At 55.8% G+C, this 18188-nt stretch overlaps 2 protein-coding genes and 1 long non-coding RNA gene across 5 annotated transcripts; 1 reads left to right on the forward strand and 2 right to left on the reverse strand.

Moving 5' to 3' along the window:
• Positions 1-1144: 1144 nt before the first annotated feature.
• On the reverse strand, positions 1145-3696 carry LOC140642874 (uncharacterized). Its single transcript, XR_012039266.1, has 2 exons — positions 2803-3696; positions 1145-1755 (listed from the first exon to the last, which is right to left on the reverse strand). It is a non-coding gene; the product is annotated as an uncharacterized lncRNA (long non-coding RNA).
• A 1269-nt stretch (positions 3697-4965) lies between these two features.
• Positions 4966-8470, forward strand: LGALS2 (galectin 2). Of its 2 annotated transcripts, none has more exons than XM_072844055.1 (4): positions 4966-5121; positions 6611-6693; positions 7828-7984; positions 8149-8470. In XM_072844055.1, exons 1-4 carry the CDS (start codon positions 5116-5118, stop codon positions 8293-8295), a joined length of 393 nt encoding a protein of 130 aa, XP_072700156.1. In that variant the 5' UTR covers positions 4966-5115; the 3' UTR covers positions 8296-8470. The 2 variants fall into 2 exon arrangements, with proteins under 2 accessions (XP_072700156.1, XP_072700157.1); XM_072844056.1 differs by having other exon boundaries at positions 5024-5177.
• Positions 8471-8960: 490 nt separating this feature from the next.
• CDC42EP1 (CDC42 effector protein 1) lies at positions 8961-16793 on the reverse strand. Of its 2 annotated transcripts, none has more exons than XM_072844054.1 (3): positions 16664-16793; positions 11646-12291; positions 8961-10310 (listed from the first exon to the last, which is right to left on the reverse strand). In XM_072844054.1, the coding sequence occupies exons 2-3, from the start codon at positions 12106-12108 to the stop codon at positions 9622-9624; spliced, it is 1152 nt and encodes a 383-aa protein (XP_072700155.1). In that variant the 5' UTR covers positions 12109-12291; positions 16664-16793; the 3' UTR covers positions 8961-9621. The 2 variants fall into 2 exon arrangements, with proteins under 2 accessions (XP_072700155.1, XP_072700154.1); XM_072844053.1 differs by having other exon boundaries at positions 11646-12354; positions 16664-16782.
• Positions 16794-18188: the final 1395 nt, after the last annotated feature.

Genomic DNA, 18188 nt, shown 5'->3' on the forward strand with positions numbered 1-18188 from the left:
GTAGTAAAATATAGTGATATATGTGTGTGTCATGTATGTGTATATGAAAATATGTGTGTGTGCATGTTGTAGTTAATGTAGGAAGTGGCCCATGAAGGCTGATGTACCTTGGACTCACGAGAGTCATAACGGGGCTCTGGGAAGTTGCCAGAAGAACATTCCTAGAGGCCTGAGGGTTCATACAGCAGCTGCCAGGAGGGGGGTAGTTACCTTCTTTACAGCCAACACAGGTGGGCCACTGGGCTTTTGGTCATAATAACAAATAGTATCTGTTAACTATTAACAAAGTGGCTAGGTCTTATCTCCCTTAATCCTTAGGACACTTATGTTCTCATTTTACAGAGGAAGAGATCGATTGAAAGGTTAAGTAACTGGCCCCAAGGTCACATAGCTGGCAAATGGTAGAACCAAGCTTCCCGTTCCATATTGCCCTCCAAAGGACATCTGAGGACCCCTTCTACCCTGTAGAAGTTCCGGGAATCTGGAACTTTCTGGAACCTTCCACTGGGGATGGTGGTGTTAGTAATTAAGTTTTTTGGTTATTTCCAGTGTTCAAGCTTATATCCCTACTTAAGCTTGGTCTCTTGAAGGTCTGGCTGTATTTTATTCTTTTCTTCTATGGAGGCCCTCAATCCCCCATCTTACAATACAGAGACCCTGTGTGACCAGCTCGGCCATGTCCTTCTTGGCACCCCAGAGGTATACACACACTAGCAGCTTTGTTGTGACTGTTCCTTGCTGTTGCCTCTTAGTACAACCTGGTGGCCTTATGTACAATTCAGTGAAAGCAGCTCTGTAAGGCTGGTCACAGAGCCCTGGGAACTTAACGCTGTGCCATGAGCAAGGTACCAAGGGCACAGAGGGTGCCCCCTGCCCTGATGTGACCTTTCATGGCTTTATCATAGTTCATTTCTATTTGTGTAGCCTCATGAATGTAGCCAACTCTGTATTAGTGATAATTTACTTTCTGCCCTATCTCCAGTAATGATGGTGATTTTACTCTATAGTAGATCAGTTCCCAAATAGTTATTAAGCGTGTCCTGAGTGCTGAGGACAACTTTCTGATCATCTGGCTTCGGTTCAAGGTAACATTTGGAACAGGAGCACGTCTATGAGATGTCACCGAAGAGGGAAGTGAGGAAAATTTATAGCCTCGAATGCATTTATTAGTAAAAAGACGAGATGAATGATGAATGAACTAAACATTCAACTTGAGAAGCTAGAAAAAGAGCAAGAAAAGAAAAGAAACACCAAGAAAAGAGCTAATCGGGCATAAAGGAAGGAAATAAGGACACAAAACCAAGAGCTGGGTCTTTAAAAACACCAGTATGATGGAATGGCTAGGGACATGCCCAGACCACAGATTCTTTTGTTTGGAGGCCTTCAGAATTATTATTTCTCCCACTAAGCTTTTGGTAGTAATCGCTTGGCCAAGTGTACTAGTCATTCCTTGCTGTGTAACAAATTCACCTCAGCATAGAGACATAAACCAGAAAGAGGTTTCTCACAGCTTCTGTGGTCAGGAATCCAGATAGGACTTTGCTGGGTCTCTATCAAGGCTGTGGTCAAGATGTTGGCGACCTCAGCCATCCTTAAGTTGGCTTAAGTTGGGGGAGAGTCACTGCCAGGCTCACTCATCAGGCTGTTGGCAAGCTTCAGATCTCCACTGGCAGTTGGCTGGAGGCATCGGTTTTTTGGTACATGGGGCTTGTCTGGAGGGCTGTTCATAACATGGCTTGTTTGCTTCCCCCAGAGCTAGGGCACAGAAAGAGAGAGAGAAAGAGAGAGAAGGAGAGGGAGAAGGTGAGGGGACTGTCTTTTTAAATGTTTCTTTTAAAATTTTATTTATTTATTTATTTATTTATTCATTCATTCATTCATTCATTCATTCATTAGAGACACACAGAGAGGCAGAGACATAGGCAGAGGGAGGAGAAGCAGGCTCCCTATGGGGAGGGGAGCCCAATGTGGGACTTGATCCTGGACCCCAGGGTCACACCCAGAGCCAAAGGCAGACGCCCAAATGCTGAGTCACCCAGGTGCCCCTTTTAGTGTTTCTTTTTGTAACCAGTCTTCTCATAACCTAATTTTGGAAATGACCCTCCATCACTTTTGCCCTATTCCAGTATTCTATTGGTTAGGCTTGAGCCTCTGGGGACGCCACACTTAAGGGGAATTAATATACAAGGGTGTGAACACCAGGAGGTAGGGATCAGTGGGCATCGTGACTGAGGCTCTGTGTCACACAAGGGACATCCTTCTGGAGGGCAACTATTATTCCCTTCACTAGTGAGGGCAGCAAGCGATGGGTTGGTAGACAAGGCAAGCCCTGCTACTTACTTGTTATATGGGACTCTTCCTTCTCCATCTGAAAAATGGGATCATAATAAAGATCAGCTCAAAAATTTGTTGAGTTTATTGTGATGAGGGCTGGATAAAGCGCTTTGTAAAATGTAAAGTACCCTTCAGAAGGCAGGCTTTCATCAATTAATCAATTAATTAACTTGAGAAAGAGTGAGAGTGAGAGCACAGAGGGAGAAGGAGAAACAGACTCCTGCTGAGCGGAGAGCCCGAGAGGAGGCTCTATCCCAAGACCCTGGGATCATGACCTGAGCCAAAGGCAGCTGCTCCACCACTGAGCCACCCAGGTGCCCCAGGAGGCAGGCATATTAAGAGAACAGGGCTGGCGATGCAAGTGTTGGTGATTTTATTTTTTTTTCTTTCCTCCCTTCCTCCTTTCCTTTCCCCCTTCCTTCCCTTCTTTCTTTCTTTTAAAAAATCTCTCATTGATGTAATACATACACACAGAAGACTGTCCAGTTCAGAATGTGGTCTTGGGCTCCCAGCTTGAAACATTTTTCAGAAACAAGTGAACTTGTAAGTTCTTTCGACTTGGTGCACTTTCCGAAACCTTCTACAGTGAGCTAGAATTACTGCTATAATCAGAAAAATGCCACCTTTACAAGGTGTAGTTTCTGTTGATTAGGGGGTTTCTGTTTATAAAGCACTCGAAAACTCCTTATCTTGCTTGGGCTTTACCAGGGCCGTGGGAGAAAGGCCGAGAAGGGACGGATTTCCTTGTGGCTTAAAATGAGGAAATCACCCTCGTCTCGGGGCGGGCAGGGGACGGGAGGTGGTGTCCTCTGTAAGCACTGGGCAGCAAGCCACCTGTCAGCTCCTGGCCCCGAAGGGCTCTCGCAGGGCCAGCCTCCTGGCACCCCTTCCAGACCAGCCACTGCCAGCTCTGATGGAAACCACTCTGGCTCGCCAAACCAGGGCTGCAGAACAATCTCCCTTCTGGGAATCCACCCTCAGTAAGTTGTCAGGATGTGGTCAAGCTTTATATGCAAAGAGATTTAATGCCGCAGCGCTTTTAATAGCAAACATTTAGAATTAATGTAAGTCTTCAGCAGAAGGAAATTGGTCAAATAAATTTAGTCATTGAAAGGGGGAATATTTCACTGCCGTTAAAATATAGCTGTGAAATATAGATTTGTGGGCTTTGATGGTTACTGAATGAAGCAGGACAGACACCTGCATAGACAGAGGGCTGTCTATGATACAAATCCACAGAAAACCCTGAGGAGAGAAACGGGCCAGGAGAGTAAGCATGTTCCCTTCTGGTGGTAGGGTTAGGAGCTCTTGCTTCGTTTCTTACTTTTTTTTTTCTTTTTTTTTCCCAAAGATTTTATTTATTTATTCATGAGAGAGACACACAGAGAAAGAGAGAGAGAGAGAGAGAGAGGCAGAGACACAAGCAGAGGGAGAAGCAGGCTCCATGCAGGGAGCCCGATGTGGGACTCGATCCCAGGTCTCTAGGATTGGGCCCTGGGCTGAAGGCGGCGTTAAATGGCTGAGCCACCTGGACTGCCGCACTTTTTTCCTATTCAAAAATTTTTAATATTTTTAAATTTTTATTTATTTATGATAGTCACAGAGAGAGAGAGAGGCAGAGACACAGGCAGAGGGAGAAGCAGGCTCCATGCACCGGGAGCCCGATGTGGGATTTGATCCCGGGACTCCAGGATCGCGCCCTGGGCCAAAGGCAGGCGCCAAACCACTGCGCCACCCAGGGATCCCCTATTCAAAAATTTTTATTTATTTTGTTTTATTTTTATATTTTTTCAAAAAAAATTATTTATTGATGAGAGACACAGAGAGAGAGGCAGAGACACGGACAGAGGGAGAAGCAGGCTCCCTGTGAGGAGCCCGATGAGGAAATCGATCCCAGGACTCCAGGATCATGCCCTGAGCCAAAGGCAGCTGCTCTACCACTGAGCCACCCAGGTGCCCCCTTTTCTTACTTTTTTCTTACTGAGGATTTCGAACTGCCTGCGTGAGCCTGTCAGTTACGAAAGAGGAGCGAAGCATTTAAATCCCCAGTCTGGAAAAAAAAAAATTAAAAATCAATTAATCAATCAATCAATCCCCAGTCTGCCTTCACCTCAATCCTACTCCTTCCTTCCCTGATTTTAACAGTTTGTTATAGATTCTTCTAGATGTTTTCCCTGAATCCACCACATATTGCTTTTAAACTTACCCGTAGGATCAGAAAAGTCATGGCACGAGGGGAAAAAGCAAGACAAAAGGGCTCTCAGAATCAATCTTGACATCACAGAAAATGAGAAGCTTCAAGGTTTTTTTTTTTTTTTTTTTTTTTAACAGGGCAAGTCTCTCTGTTTGCAGATGAGGAAGCGGGGCTCAGGACCAGGGCGGCTTGCCAAGCTCACAGGGTGTTCGTGCTGACACCCATCTGGCCTCATCCCCAGCCAGACTGGGCTGGGCAGGGGGTGGGGTGCAGGGGAGCTGGAGGCAGGAGGCTGGGTGCAGGGAAGTCAGGAGGATGCTCTGGGTGGGGCTAGGTGTGCCCCGAGTGTGGAGCCTCCTATCTGTTCATTCTGGGTCCTGGGAGATGGGACCAAAGTCCCCATTTATGGCCTGGAGGAGTTAATGTGTAATATTCTAGAAGATAAACTGGGCAGAAGGGACCAAAGTCCCCATTTATGGCCTGGGGAGTTAATGTGTAATATTCTAGAAGATAAACTGGGCTGTGACTTGCGATCCTGAGCCCAGGCCTCCAGGAGCCTCGGAGACCTGCAGTCAGGAGCTGCCACCATGTCGGTGAGGACGCTGGCCTCCCTACTGGCCACCTCCCCATTTCCCACATCTTTGCCTGAGTAGGTGGCTTGGCAGGGGTGGGGGGAGGCGCTGGAGAAAAGTGTCACCGCCCTTCTCTGGGCCTCAGTTTCCCTATATATATAGCGACCAAGTTGGACAGACCGCCTCCCCCTACCTCTAGCATAGATGTTCTCTTCTCTCTCTCTCTCTCTCTCTCTCTCTCTCTCCCACCACCCTGCTGCGGGGGCCCGAACCTATCGCTTCCCCTCTCTGGACTCAGTTCCTTGTTTGTAATAGTAATAATAGGAGTAATAATAATCGTCAACACCTAGTGAGCTTTTTTTTTTTTTTTTATTTGAGTGAGCGAGAGAGAGTGCATGTGTGTGCACAAGCAGGAGAGACAGAGGGAGAAGCAGACTCCCCACTGAGTAGGGAGCCTGATGGGGCTCGATCCCAGGACCCTGGGATCATGGCCGAAGCCAAAGGCAGACACTTAACCAACTGAGCCACCCAGATGCCCCTCTCCTGAGCTTCATAAAGATGAAGACACTGAGGCTGGGGGAGGAAGTTGCCCAAGGTCACAATCTGTAAACTGCAGGAGTTTGAGTGGATCCTCTTTGTGATCCCTGATTCTCTGACTTAAAACCTGGCTCTCTCATGACTGGCTGTGTGGCTTCAGACAAGTCACTCCCCGTCTCTGGGCCTCAGTCTCCTGCATTTTGTGGAACTGGATCACAGATGGCATCTGAGGATTAAGGTGTCTTAGTTTCCCGTGGCTGCTGTAACACATTCATTCTCTCACAGTTTAGGAGGCTAGAGGTCTGAACATGAGGGTCAGTAGGCCATGCTTCCTTAGAAGGTTCCAGGGGCGGATCCTTTGTTGGCTCTTCCAGCTTCTGGTGGTCATGGGCAGTCTGTGGCAGTGCTTGGCTATAGCTGCCCAGCTCTCCTCTCTGCCTCTGTCCTCACAGGCGCCTTCTCCTCTGTGTATCTGTGTTTCTGGGTCCACTTTTCCCTTTTCTTATAAGGACGCCAGTCATATTGGATTTAGGGTCCACCCTAAAGAAATCTTAACTTGATTACATTTGCAGAGACCCTATCTCCAGATAGGGCACATCCACAGGTGTTGGGTGGATGTGACTTTTTGGGAGACACCATTCAAGCCGGTACAGACAAGATGCAGGATGGGAGTGCCCCTGGCAGGGTCACCCTGTGGCAGGGACGATGCTGTCGCCACCCTCTGCCTCTCAGGGGGAGCTCTGAAACCCAGAGACTTTCCCGACCCACTTTCCCCTTCTCCATAGACAACCCCGTCCAAATCTCTTATATTAATGATGGGGGATCTCCTCCCAGCTCAGTGCCCTCGAGTGTGCAGAGGGCAAGTGTGACCTGCAGCCCTGGGAAATGGTGCTTGTGAACGGGTGCCACCGGCAGAAGGGCTCTGGGCACAGGCGCGATGAACGTCTCATGGAATGTTTCTCTGTTGGCACAGGGGAAATTTGAGGTTATGAACATGGACATGAAGTTGGGGGGAACCCTGAAGATTAAGGGCAAGATTGCTGGTGATGCTGATGGGTGAGCAAGGGGAGATGGGGGAGGGAAGCCGTCCACAGGCCTGGAACAGGCCCGGAAGGTGGGGGCAGGCAGGGCTGCCCTGTGAGATGGTCACAGAGGAGAGCGACCTCAGGCCAAAGGGGCCTTTTTTTACATCTTTGCTATGTCTCACACTCACCCACGCCCCCACTGGCTCTCCTCCTGCTAGGGACCTGCCTTCTTGTCTGAAGCTGTTTGGGGACCCTCAAAATTTCCCAGCTCATGCTATATGCTCAACTCTGTGGCCCCCAAAGACACTGAAGGGGCAGTTGGGGAAGCCCCTGGAACTTGGCCCAGCTCTCTGTGGATCAGGCGTCTCTACTGAAAGTCCCCCCACCATTACCCAGCTGACGGGGCTGAGGCCAGCCTTTCACACACGTTACACCAGAGACAGCCACCAAGGGGCGCCAAGTGGCCTCATTCGGATTCCCTCTGCTAGAAGGGACAGGGCTCACCCTCCGCTCACCCTCCGTGTCACACAGCCCAGCACCAGCCTCCCCTGTGTGCTCAGCGGTTGTAGAATTTTTGGGGACTGATATCCATTAACTTTGGGTTGAGGAGGGGCAGACTGATGTAGGGAGGGGGTAGGAGCCAAGAACAAAGCCACCCACCCCTTTCTCCTACTTGGGTTCCTCAAGTTTAAAGACATTTATGACACTGCTAGTCTGAGCCCTCCCACGGAAGGCGCCCCATTCATGACTCAGAATGTCCTACTCTCAGGGACCTTGACGGTCTCAGGCTGTACTCATCCTGTCAAGAAGTCACACAACCCCTGATTGAATACCTGTAGTGACAGGGAGCTCACCACCTAATATGACCCAACTCAGTAGATACCTAAGGACAGCAGTTCTCTCCCCCAGGATAGGTACCCCTGATCCCTGAGATTGTCCCTATCAGTTACCCTCCTGTTGAGAGCTTTAGGCCAGGTGACAAATAGAATGTGGTACTCCCCTGCAAAGCCTGACCAGGCTGTCACCTCCCTTTTCAGGCACAGGCCTCAATTAACACCTTTCTTTTGTGATTCTTTCAGCTTGTGGTCAACCAAGACCCTGCCATCCAAGCAGTTCTACCCAGGAACGGCCCCCACTCCTTACTCGTTACCCCTTTGCCCTACAGGTTTGTGATTAATCTGGGCCAGGGGTCAGATAAACTGAACCTGCATTTCAATCCACGCTTCCACGAATCCGTCATCGTCTGCAACTCAAGGGATGGCAACTGGGGGCAGGAGCAACGGGATAAGCACATGTGCTTCAGCCCAGGGTCAGAGGTCAAGGTGAGGTCAAAGGGGAAAGGTGCCTGAGGATGTCAAAAGAGAGAGAGCCCAGTTGGTAGGGCACCCTGGCCTTGATGCACGCTGGCCCTGATGGAGACCCCGGGAGCTGCCTGGGCTCATGTCTGGGGCCTCCTGCCTCCCTGACGCCCTCCCTCCTACCACAGTTCACCGTGACCTTTGAGAATGACGGATTCAAGGTGAAGCTGCCAGATGGGCACCAGTTGACCTTTCCCAACAGGCTGGGCCACAGCCACCTGAGCTACCTGGGCGTGCAGGGCGGGCTGAAGGTCTCCTCCTTCAAGATAGAATAAGCAGGTAGCACCTCAGGGGGGTGAAAGACCCCCTCCCTGGTGCAGATTCCCTGTCCTGAGCTTTTACCCCGTCACACAGGATCAGCAGCCGCTGGCTTCTGTTTCCCTACCAGCAGCCCTGCCCCTGGAACCCTACTCTCCTCCTCTAAGACTAAGAATAAACAAAAGAACCCGCCTTTGGCCAGTCTTTCTGTTTTCTTTCTTTTTTTTTTTTTTTTCAGTCTTTCTGTTTTCCACACATTGTAACACTCCCAGCATCCTCATGGTACAGAGAAGGAAATTGAGGCACAAGGTCATAGGACTGTGAGGTGACACGCTCCCCAACACCTCTAAGCACCGCTGCTGCCTCCTTGTCCCCGATTATCACCACGGCAAGCGCCAAACTGCCCTATGGGATTACGGGGCAGGCACTACTTCCAGGCACCTGGGCCAGGGGCTGTTCCAGGAACTGGAGATAAGGCTCCCACCTGGGCCTCTTATCGCTGGAACATTCATTCCAGCCTGGTTATTCATTACCCCCTGCCTGGGCCTCTCCCCTCAGTGGGGAGAGGGGCATGGGTTGGGGGCATGGTGTGATTCTTTGGTTTTCCCCATGCGTGCAAGGCTGTTGAAGCAGGTGGAGCTAACCGTGATCTCCCAGGTCCCCAAGCATCTTGCAGGACACCTTTTATCAAAAAGCTTTTTTTAATTGGGACCCAGAAGCAGGTCTGGGGAGCACAGGATGGTGAGACTCCTCCCCCTGTGAGGTCACACCTGACTTTTCTCTGAGACTTCCGGGATAAATCAGGGCTCAGGGTTGGAATATCGGGGAAGCAGCCTTGGCAGGGACTAGGGCTCTCGGGGATGTAGCAGGGACCCTCCTGGGGGCAGCTCTAGGATGAGCTGGGGCAGGCGGTCCCTTCAGGAGAGGAGACAAAGGCCCTGTGTGGTATGTACCCCCCTCCCCAGGACAGTTTTTTCCAGCACAAAGGCTGTACTGTAAAGCTGGGCCCTCTAACCAGTGGCGGTGGCACAGGGTTGGGAGGGGGCTTAAGGAATGGCCCTGGGTCCAGAGTGGTGGGGGTATGGGGGGGGGCGAGTAGGGGGCTAGGCAAGACAATCCAGCAGGGCCCATGGGAACACCCAGGTCCCAGAACAGGTCTGGTCTCTCCTCTGGCCTCCTTCCCATCTGTCCTGCAGAGGCATGGAGGGGCTTGGGGGGGGCGGGCAACTGGGTTCTCCCATCTATCATGGGTAGGACCTACATATCAGGTGCTGACTCTGCACCTGGGCTGTTACTAGGTTGTGCCTTGAGCTCAGCAGGGTCCTGAGCCCCTGGCCAGCCACTCACACCTTGACTTCATCATCCTCCTCAGCATCAGCAAACTCAAAGGTGTTTGCTTGCACTGTGCTGGGCACGGGGGCCCTGCTGCCTGCCTGCCCCCACTCTTCATCCAGGCTGTCCCAAGAAGCCCGAGCCTGGGGCAGCACCCCCTGCAGCTCCCGCCAGGAGCCGCCCTGGCTGTCCCCCCAGCCTGCTCCCCAGTGCCTGCCAGGGGCCATGTCAGCAGGTGCACGGGGATAATCTTCCACTGGGCTGGCCCTCACCTCAGCCAACAGCCCAGCAGTTACCCCATTGGGGCAGTGTCCACGGGGTTGGGGACTTGAGGCAGGGGCTGGGGGTCTTGAGGTAAGCGCTGGGGTTCTTGCAGCAGGGGCTGGGGTTCTTGTAGCAGGGGCTGGGGGGCTTGTGGCAGGAGCTGGGGAGCTCGGGGCACAGGCTGGGGGGCTTGGGGCAGGGGCTGGGGAGCTTATGGCAGGGGCTGGGGTGTCAGCTGCAGAGGCTTCTGAAAGGCTCATGACCCCCAACAGCTCACTGAGGAGAGATGGCCCAAGGTCGAGGTCCAGGCGGAAGGACAGGAGGGAGTCAGAGCGGCGAAGCTCAGGCTCAGAGGGGAAGGTACTATCATGGTCTCGGTCACGAGGCTTTTCCTGGCGAGGCACGCGGGAGATAGTGCAGAACCCAGAGTCCAGGCCTAGAAGAGAAATGGGGAGCAGAGTCATAGCTGGGGTCCCTGACCAGGAATTGGGGAGGGGAGAGCCAGGACCAACCCTAGCTTGTTATGTGGCCTCTAGCACGTCGGGCCTCAGTTTGTCCCATCTTTCCAATATAGCAAACCCTGGAGTCTCTCACGGGATCTTCCTATCAAGCCTAGAAGTGGAAAGTGGGACATGGTCCTCATTCCCATTTTGCAGATGAAGAAAGTAAGACTCAGTTTGGGACAAGGGGAAAGTCTGGCCCGGGGTCACAGAGTCTGAAGGGGTGGAGCCAAGCCTGGAGCTCAAGCCTTCTGACTCTCCATCCCAACTGATGGTCTTGGTCCCTGGTGCGGGGGGGGGGGGTGTTGCAGATGAACCCACAGTGTGTGGGCTGGTTTGGGGGCACGGGGAGGGTCCAGGGTCTGACTGCACAGAAATCACAAAGGACAGGCAGATGCCCCGCAAAGGACGTCTGGTCGCCCTCTGCTCCAGGACAACCATGGCCGAGGCCCCGCGTGGTTACTGTGGAGCAGCCCAGGGTGGGGATCTATCTGAGCAGCGGGGGTGGGAGGCGGAGCTTGGGAGGAAGCCGGGGCCGGGGGCAGTGGGGCAAAGCCGCGGGCGGGGAATGGCCACCAGGTGGCAGCAGGGCCCCAGTGCCCAGGTGAGCTGTCCAGCAGCGCCAAGGTGGCACCTGTCACTCCCACCACAGCAGGAACGGCCTCTGGATTCTGTCCACGTGAGTGGTTTTTCTCAATTTGTCAGGTCATGGGAACTTCTGTTCAAATAACAACGCAGCAACAGCTAGCTCCTCTGTCCTGAGCACCTACTCTGTGCGACTCTGGGCCACACCTCATTCGCATATCACAACCCTGAGTCTTAGCAATGACCCTAACGGACCCATTGTACAGGCCAGCGTTTGATCTTCAGGAGGTCAGTCGGCTTGTTAGAAATCAGGAAGAATCAGGATTTTCACCCAGAGCCAGACTCCCAGTGTCTCCACCCTGTCATTCTGACCTTAGGGGGCTGCTTCCGTTGAAGGGGACGGGAGAGGAAGAGCCGGCTCAGCCAGGGGACCCGGACACAGGGAGGCAAGTTAGAGGCAGGTAGAGCTCAGACCCCAACTCCTCACCTCTCAACCCCAGCATGCTTTGGGGTGACCTGGTTTGCACCCCTTGACCCTCACCCCATCCACGGTTTGGGGCTTGGGCCTGACCTACATGGTAAGACCAGAGTAATGTGGGGAAGAGAGCTCACTTGGAAGCGAGGCTGATGATCGAACCCTCTGGACCCCAGCCCCTAAAAAATGAGCAGCTGGCCCAGACTCTCACCGTAATTGGAGCGGCCGTCCGTGGAAGTGGCAGGGCTGCGGTCAAAGGTGAACTTGCTCACCAAGAGGCTGTCGTAGGCGGCCTGGTTGAGCTGGGGCAGGGAGATGGCGTTCTTGATGATCGGGGAGATGGCCGGTGGAGCAGGGGAGGGCGCCGGCGGGGAGGCCATCCGCCGGGGCGGCGCCCCTACCCTCCGCACCTGCTGTAGCTTCTTGGCCAGGAAGCTGCGGGGTGAGCGATGAGTGCCCCCCGAGCTGCCACCGTGGTTGCTGAGAAAGGAGGTGTCGCCGAAGACATCCCCGCCACGGCCCACGTGCATGGTGTGGCGGAAGTCCCCGAGCGGGGGGCTGATCATATCTGCCGTCAGCCGCCTCTTCCCGTGCGAGCTGGACACCCAGCCCACGGGCGAGAGCTTGCCCAGGCTCATGGCAGGGGCTCCTCCGGCCCCCTGGGGGCCCGGCATTGGCTCTGGCTCTTCACGGCTGCTGGTCCATGCGCCGCCGGGGGCCTTCCCCGCGGAGGGGCAGTGGGCAGGGGCTGCCCCTCGGTGCTCCTAAGGTGTCACCCCCAGATGCTGAGGCTGTGGAAGGCCCATGGCTGGTCTCTCCCTGGGGCCTGGCTCCCCGTGGCCGCCGCTGTAGGTGATCTGTCCAAGAACAGAGAGGGTACAAGATGTGCCTTGAGTGTGGACAGCCCCGGGGGTAGGGACCTGAAAGAAAGGAAGAAAATGATGGTGGGCCCGGGGGATCCTGGATCCAAATCACAGCTCAAGAGAACAGGCGGTTCCACCCCCAGACAGAGGTGGGGACCACCACCAAGATGCTGAGCGGGTGCACAGGAGGACAGGCTGTATAATCCTGGGCACCGGATGTTTAGCAGGAGGCAAAGGAAACAACACTGATAAAGTCGGAATCGTGGCTGCCCCGGAGCAGGGACTGCTGGGTGTGGGCACAGAATAACCCACCGAGCTGGACACTCGAGGTGTGTATCAGTAAGCAGCACGCTTAATGGTCTTCATACCGAGACTGTCCGTGAAGCACCTACTAAGTGCCGATTAAGTTACCTCTGTCATTCACGTAACCCACGCGACAGCCCTGAGGGAGAGACACTATTTTAGAGAAACTGAGGCCTGAGGTGACTCGTTTGCGGCTACACGGTCAAAACGGCGAAGCAGAAACCCCCGATTCCCAAACCCAGAGCCCCTGAGCCCCAAGCTACAGTCTCTTCTGCTGCCAGGTTGAGCAAATGGCCTCCCTTCTCTGTGGGTTAAATTGTCCTCCATTCAGAGAGGCCAGGAGGGAGGAGGCGCCCTGCCACAGGCTTTGTGAGCTGCTGTGTAAACAGCCTGCACAGAGGTTCCTCAGAACCCTCTGCCTTTAAGGTGTTTCCTGGAAAAAGGATCCTGTGGTCAGAAGTGGCTTTTCCCAGCTGCCTACTGCATGCCTGAGCATATTCAAGGCTCTGAGAAGGCCCGCGGGAGAGATCTTTACTATAGTTTTTCAAATTGATGGAGGAGCCTTGCTGTCAGGGAAGAGGTTTTGGAAAAAGCTCAGTTGGTGCCAAAAGCTATTCCTCGCCCACTCCCTACCCCCTCCCGATCTGCCTCCCCAGCCCCCACCTCCTCTAAGCTTCTCTCCGTCTGACCCATCCCTTCTAGTATCATAGAAAGCACAGTCTGGACGACACTTGTGACTCTGTGGTCTGACCTCCGGTTCTCCTGTGGCCCAGAGAGGGCCCAAGTTTGCTCAAGGTCACCTCAGGAGAGCTAGTCGAGACTTGAACTCAGAGCCTCTGACTCACGTGGCCTTCAACTGGCTCCTGGAGCCCAGTCTTGTTTCCCCAGATTGGCCACACACCGCGAAGGTGGGGCAGCCGTCTGAATGGTCCCGTCTTCCCCTGCTCCTGGCACCCAACTTGGACTCCCCACGTGCGTGGCAAGTGCCAAATCAACGGGGGTTCAATCGCAGGACATCTTTGTGATGACCTTCCTGCCACAGGATCACCCCTTGCTAGCTTTCAAGTGAGGGCAGGTAGGTGGGGGTGGGGGTGGGGGATTAAAAAGCTTCACCATGTGACCTTGAGCAAGTCAAGTACCTGCACTGGCCTGGGACCTCAGCTGATAAAAGTTGATAATAATCCCTAACAAGAACACCTAGATCTGTGCCTCAACTCTTTTTTTTTTTTAATTTCGCTGCCACCTCCAAGCATAAAAATCTCAGTACTGCCCTTTGAATGTTATTTGAAATTCATATTAGGTTAAATAACAAGATAAAAACAAAGAAAGCAATAAAACAAAGCTTGCTTTGTTCTCTGATGACATTCTCTTCCCTTCCCACCATCTGATCCTCCCCCAACCCTAACTCCTCCCCCTCTGGGGGGGGGGTGTCTGAATCATCCCTTTCCTTGGCACCCCCACACCAAGAAGTCCTCGTGGAATGTTTGCTGAAGTTACGAAGAGCTCCGCCAACCATTACATGATGTCATCTGACTCCAGCAGCCCCGCAAAGAAGAGGGGTTAGCCCATTTTTATACAGAGAGCCAAGGTTCAGAGGGAAGGGACTTGGCCAAGGTTACCTGGCAGGTGCATGGCTTGGGCCAGGTTTCCTTGCTCAGTAGAGATTAGGGAGGAATTTCTAAGCAGGAGAGGGAGGGGAGAAATTGGGGGGGTTACCCTGAAATATCATGCAAGGGGTCACTGTGTCTGCCTTGTTGCTACACCCACCTCTCTCCCAGCCCCCACCTCGAAGTAGCCACTTTACTCTGCACAAGGGACTCTGGCCCCCCCGGAACCCCCATGGCCACTTTGACTTGGGAGACCAGCTTCTGCCCCAATCCTGTGATGCTCCCACCTCCCAAATGCTTCTGGGTACCTCTAAAAAGTCTCTCCCTATCCCTCCACCTTGTCCACTGCAATAGAGAGACCCTGCCAATGGAGAGGTTGTGGGACCAAGGGCAGGCAGAGCATTGCTACCGGGGACCTATTTTCCCACGTGGAAAATAAGAATATGGAAAGCTGGTCCTTTCCCGGAGTTGCTGTAAGAGTAGAAGGTGCTGTACCCAAAGCCCCAGGTCCCGGAACAGGGCAGCCCCAGTTCAAATATCCAACACCCCAGTACTAACATCTCTTACTCGGCGCACCCTTGGCTGCAGCTCTGTGGCACCTGCTGCTGACTGCAGGGATTATTGCTGGTGATCAGCGGTGCCCCAGGGGAAGAAGGGTTCCAGGCGTCCTGGTGCAAGGCCTACCTCCCCTCACCAGCCCAGGATTACTACCTGTTACGCTCACACCCATTTTACAGGTGAAAAAAGTAAGGCATGGAAAGGGGACTGACTTGCCCCAAGTCACAGAGCTAAAAAGTGGTGTGGCTGGGAACCTCACCGGGCTTCTGTGACCATCACTAGTAAATGCCAGAGGAGGGGTAGGACCACAGGGGCCCGCGGAGAGTTGTTAGAGGAGGCAATGCCCAGCTGCTGAGCTCCAGAGCTCCAGAAAAGGGCAGGCCTGGGAGGCAGGAGACTCAGCTGTGTGGATTCAGAGACCTGGGCAAGAGTGGTCACTGGGCAGCCTCGGGGTCCGAGGGGTCCTGGTAGTGAGCCTACAGAGGACAGTCAGGCTGCGCCGCTCCCAGGGGGTTACTCAATGGTGGCAATGACCTCACGGACAAGGTCTGAGGCCGCACGCAGGGACCCTGCTTTAGGAGAGGCCGACAGGGGCCGCTGTGGAGGCGCGTGTGGGGCGGTGGAGGCAGGGGCCTGTCGGCCCCCGACCCCGGGGTTGGGAGAGGCTGGGCTGGGGCACCCTGGCGCTCACCTGGGGTTCACCCGCGGGCCCGCCTGCCGACGCACGCACCACCTGCCATCGGGAGGCCACGCACACGCGCACAGCCCCCTCCCCACTGGTGTGTCCAGCTGGGTAACACCACCGGTACCGCTGGACAGCGGGGCCCTGCCTGGCTCAGGGCTGCTCTGGCCCTGGAATAAAAGGTTAACTGCCCAGGGCCTCTCGCATCCCCGGGAGCCAGCCCCCACCCCTACCCCCAGGTGGAGAGACGCGCACACTGAGGCCAGAGAGGGGCAGCAAGCCGTCTGCCGTCGCAGGGGGGACCCTGTTGCCCGGCTCTGAAGGGGCTGGGAGAGGGAGAGCCGGGGGTCCTGGGGGAGTAAGAGGAAAGAGCGGGAGAGGCGCCTCTTGGTCCACCACTCCAAGGTAGAGCCGAAGCCCCCCGATCCGGGAGGAGGTGGCCGCGGACCAAGTGTCCCCCGATTCCTGGGTTCCAGTCCCCGAAACGCGTTTGGCGCGGCCTCCGGCGGGGGGGCGGGGGGGGGGCGTTCCTCTAGGCCTCAGTTTTCCCGTCTAGAAAATGGGCTCCGGGCTTCCATGCGGGTCTAGCATGGTTGAGGCAAGGACTGGACAATCCCGAGGCCCGTCCGGACTGGAAGTCCCGGAAAGACTCTGGCCATAAAACATTCCCTCCGGGAGGCAGGGGGTTAGCCTGGGGAGGGTCGATCGGCGGGGGCAGGGGACAGCCGGCTGCCGTGGCCCGAGGGGAACCGGACGGGATGACCTCATCCGCCGCTCGGCCAGGAATGCGGCGGGTGGGGAGGGGGCAGGGTGCCTGGTCCCTCTCCCCAGCGGGCCCTCCCGCCCCCCACTTCCCGCTCTCCGCGCCGGCCTCGCCGAGGGGCCCGACATTCCGGCCCACCGCCCCCTCCCCTGCCTTCCCTTCCTCTCGGGGGGCAGGAAGGAGCGTAGACGGCCCCCGCTCGCCCCCTCCTCCGCCGTCCGCGCTCCCGCTCGCCGCCGCAGCTCTGCGCCCGCCGGGGGCCGCGCGAAGCCCCGTCCCCGAACTTGCAGGGACCCCGCGCCGCTCCCGCGGCCTGGGCGCCGGGCCTCCCCCAGGCACCCGGGGGCGCCGTCCCCGGCTGGCCGCCCCCGCCCCCGCCCCCCGGCCCGGCCCCCGGGCGCCTAGGAGGGTGCAGCCCCCCGCCCGCGTCCACGCCCCCCGGCGCGCGGTTACCTTCTCTCGGCGAGCCCGGGGGCCGGGGCCGGGGCCGGGGGCGGACGCCGCGGCAGGGGCGGTGGCGGGCGCGTCCCGGCGCGCAGCCCGGGCGAGTGGCTGGGCCGGTCTGCGCCGCCCTGGCCGCGGGCTCCGCGGGCTGGCTCCGGGGGCGGGGGCGGGGTGTGGGCGCGCTCCCTCCCCGCGCCTCGCTCCTCCCGCCCGCGGGCGGGGCCGGGGGCCGGGTCCCCCTCCGGGGCACCGGTCGGGCCGCGGCGAGTGGCGGCGGGAGCCGGAGGGGGGCGGCGGCGGGGGCGCGGGGCCGGGGCCTGAGGGCACGGGGCGGGGGTGGTGGGAAGCGTGCGGGGTCCGGACGGGGCTACGCGGGGACCCCTCCCTCCCCCACCGGCTCCCCGCGGGGCCTTGGGGCGCCCAGACCTGAGAACTCTCGCTCCCGGGCTCTCCAGCCGCTCCCTTCGGGTCTGCGGGGGCCTTGAATGCCGAGAAGACCCCCATAGACCCCGAGATCTACGAGTGGGATGCCCACTGCCTTTGTCCCCATCCCTCAATCCCTTCAAGCCAGCGCAGGCCACAGGGGTGCTGGGACCCAGACGTGAGCCAGACTGGGGCTCAGACCACAGCAGGCGACTCAGAGTGGTGTGTGGTGTGGTGGTCAAGGATGGTGGCCCTAGGACCCAGGGGCCCGGTTTCCTCTCCTGCCTTAGCCACTGCATAGCCTTTCTGGACCTCGGTTTCCCATCTGTAAAATGGGATAATAACAGTAGGCTTCGGATGTTATGCTATTAAGTGTTCTCTGCTCTGTCAGCACCTAGGAGGCCGGCTGAACAGGTCCATGAGACCACACCTCAGCTGCATGGGTTCAGAAAGCTTTATTGAGCACCCCCCAACCCCACCCAGGAGGGTCAGGGAATAGCCCTGCACAGGACCCTGCGTCATCCTCAAGGAGGGGAGATAGACCTCTGATCCCTGCCACATGTTTTTCTTGTCCTCCTCTGATTCTCTCCTGGGACTGTGAGCTCCCTGGGGATGGGCAGAAAGTCCTGAGGGCTGTCCTGGCACAGAGAGACCCCTAACAACCTCCAGGGGAGTGTGTGTTGGGGGGGTGGGGAGCAAGTTTTCCTAGAAGATGATACCTGACATAAGTTGTACAGGACACATAGGCAGAGGGGGTGCAGTGCAAGTGCGCACACACACCTGGTGGGACACAGCACAGGCCAAGATTTGGAGCGAAGGAGCTACAAGGAAGACGAAGGTGTGGCTGGAGGAAGTCACCTGAGTGCTGTTCTGGCTGGGGATGAGGGGCTATATTTACACACAGGTGGAGGAGACAAAGTTTTGGTGTTTACAGAGTGCTGGGCCTCTTGTGCTGACTCCCTGAGTCCTCATGCTGGCCACCAAGGGAGGGGTGTTATTTCCCCAGCTGGACAGATGGAAAGATGGGGAAACTGAGGCACAGCAAAGTCTGGCACTTCCTCTAATGGGCAGCAGTAGGACTGAGACTCCCATTGGATAGAGCCCTTCCTTT

Source organism: Canis lupus, chromosome 11 (assembly GCF_048164855.1).
Source record: "Canis lupus baileyi chromosome 11, mCanLup2.hap1, whole genome shotgun sequence".
Taxonomy (NCBI): Eukaryota; Metazoa; Chordata; class Mammalia; order Carnivora; family Canidae; genus Canis; species Canis lupus.

Excerpts from the sequence above, each read along its gene's own strand:
- LGALS2 (XM_072844055.1), top strand. Across the intron at positions 6,694-7,827 it reads ATTGCTGGTGATGCTGATGG|GTTTGTGATTAATCTGGGCC; the intron begins GTGAGCAAGGGG and ends TTTGCCCTACAG. Across the intron at positions 7,985-8,148 it reads GCCCAGGGTCAGAGGTCAAG|TTCACCGTGACCTTTGAGAA; the intron begins GTGAGGTCAAAG and ends CTCCTACCACAG.
- CDC42EP1 (XM_072844054.1), bottom strand. The coding sequence starts at position 12,108 with ATGCCGGGCCCCCAGGGGGCCGGAGGAGCCCCTGCCATGAGCCTGGGC. Across the intron at positions 10,311-11,645 it reads GGACGGCCGCTCCAATTACG|GCCTGGACTCTGGGTTCTGC; the intron begins GTGAGAGTCTGG and ends TTTCTCTTCTAG.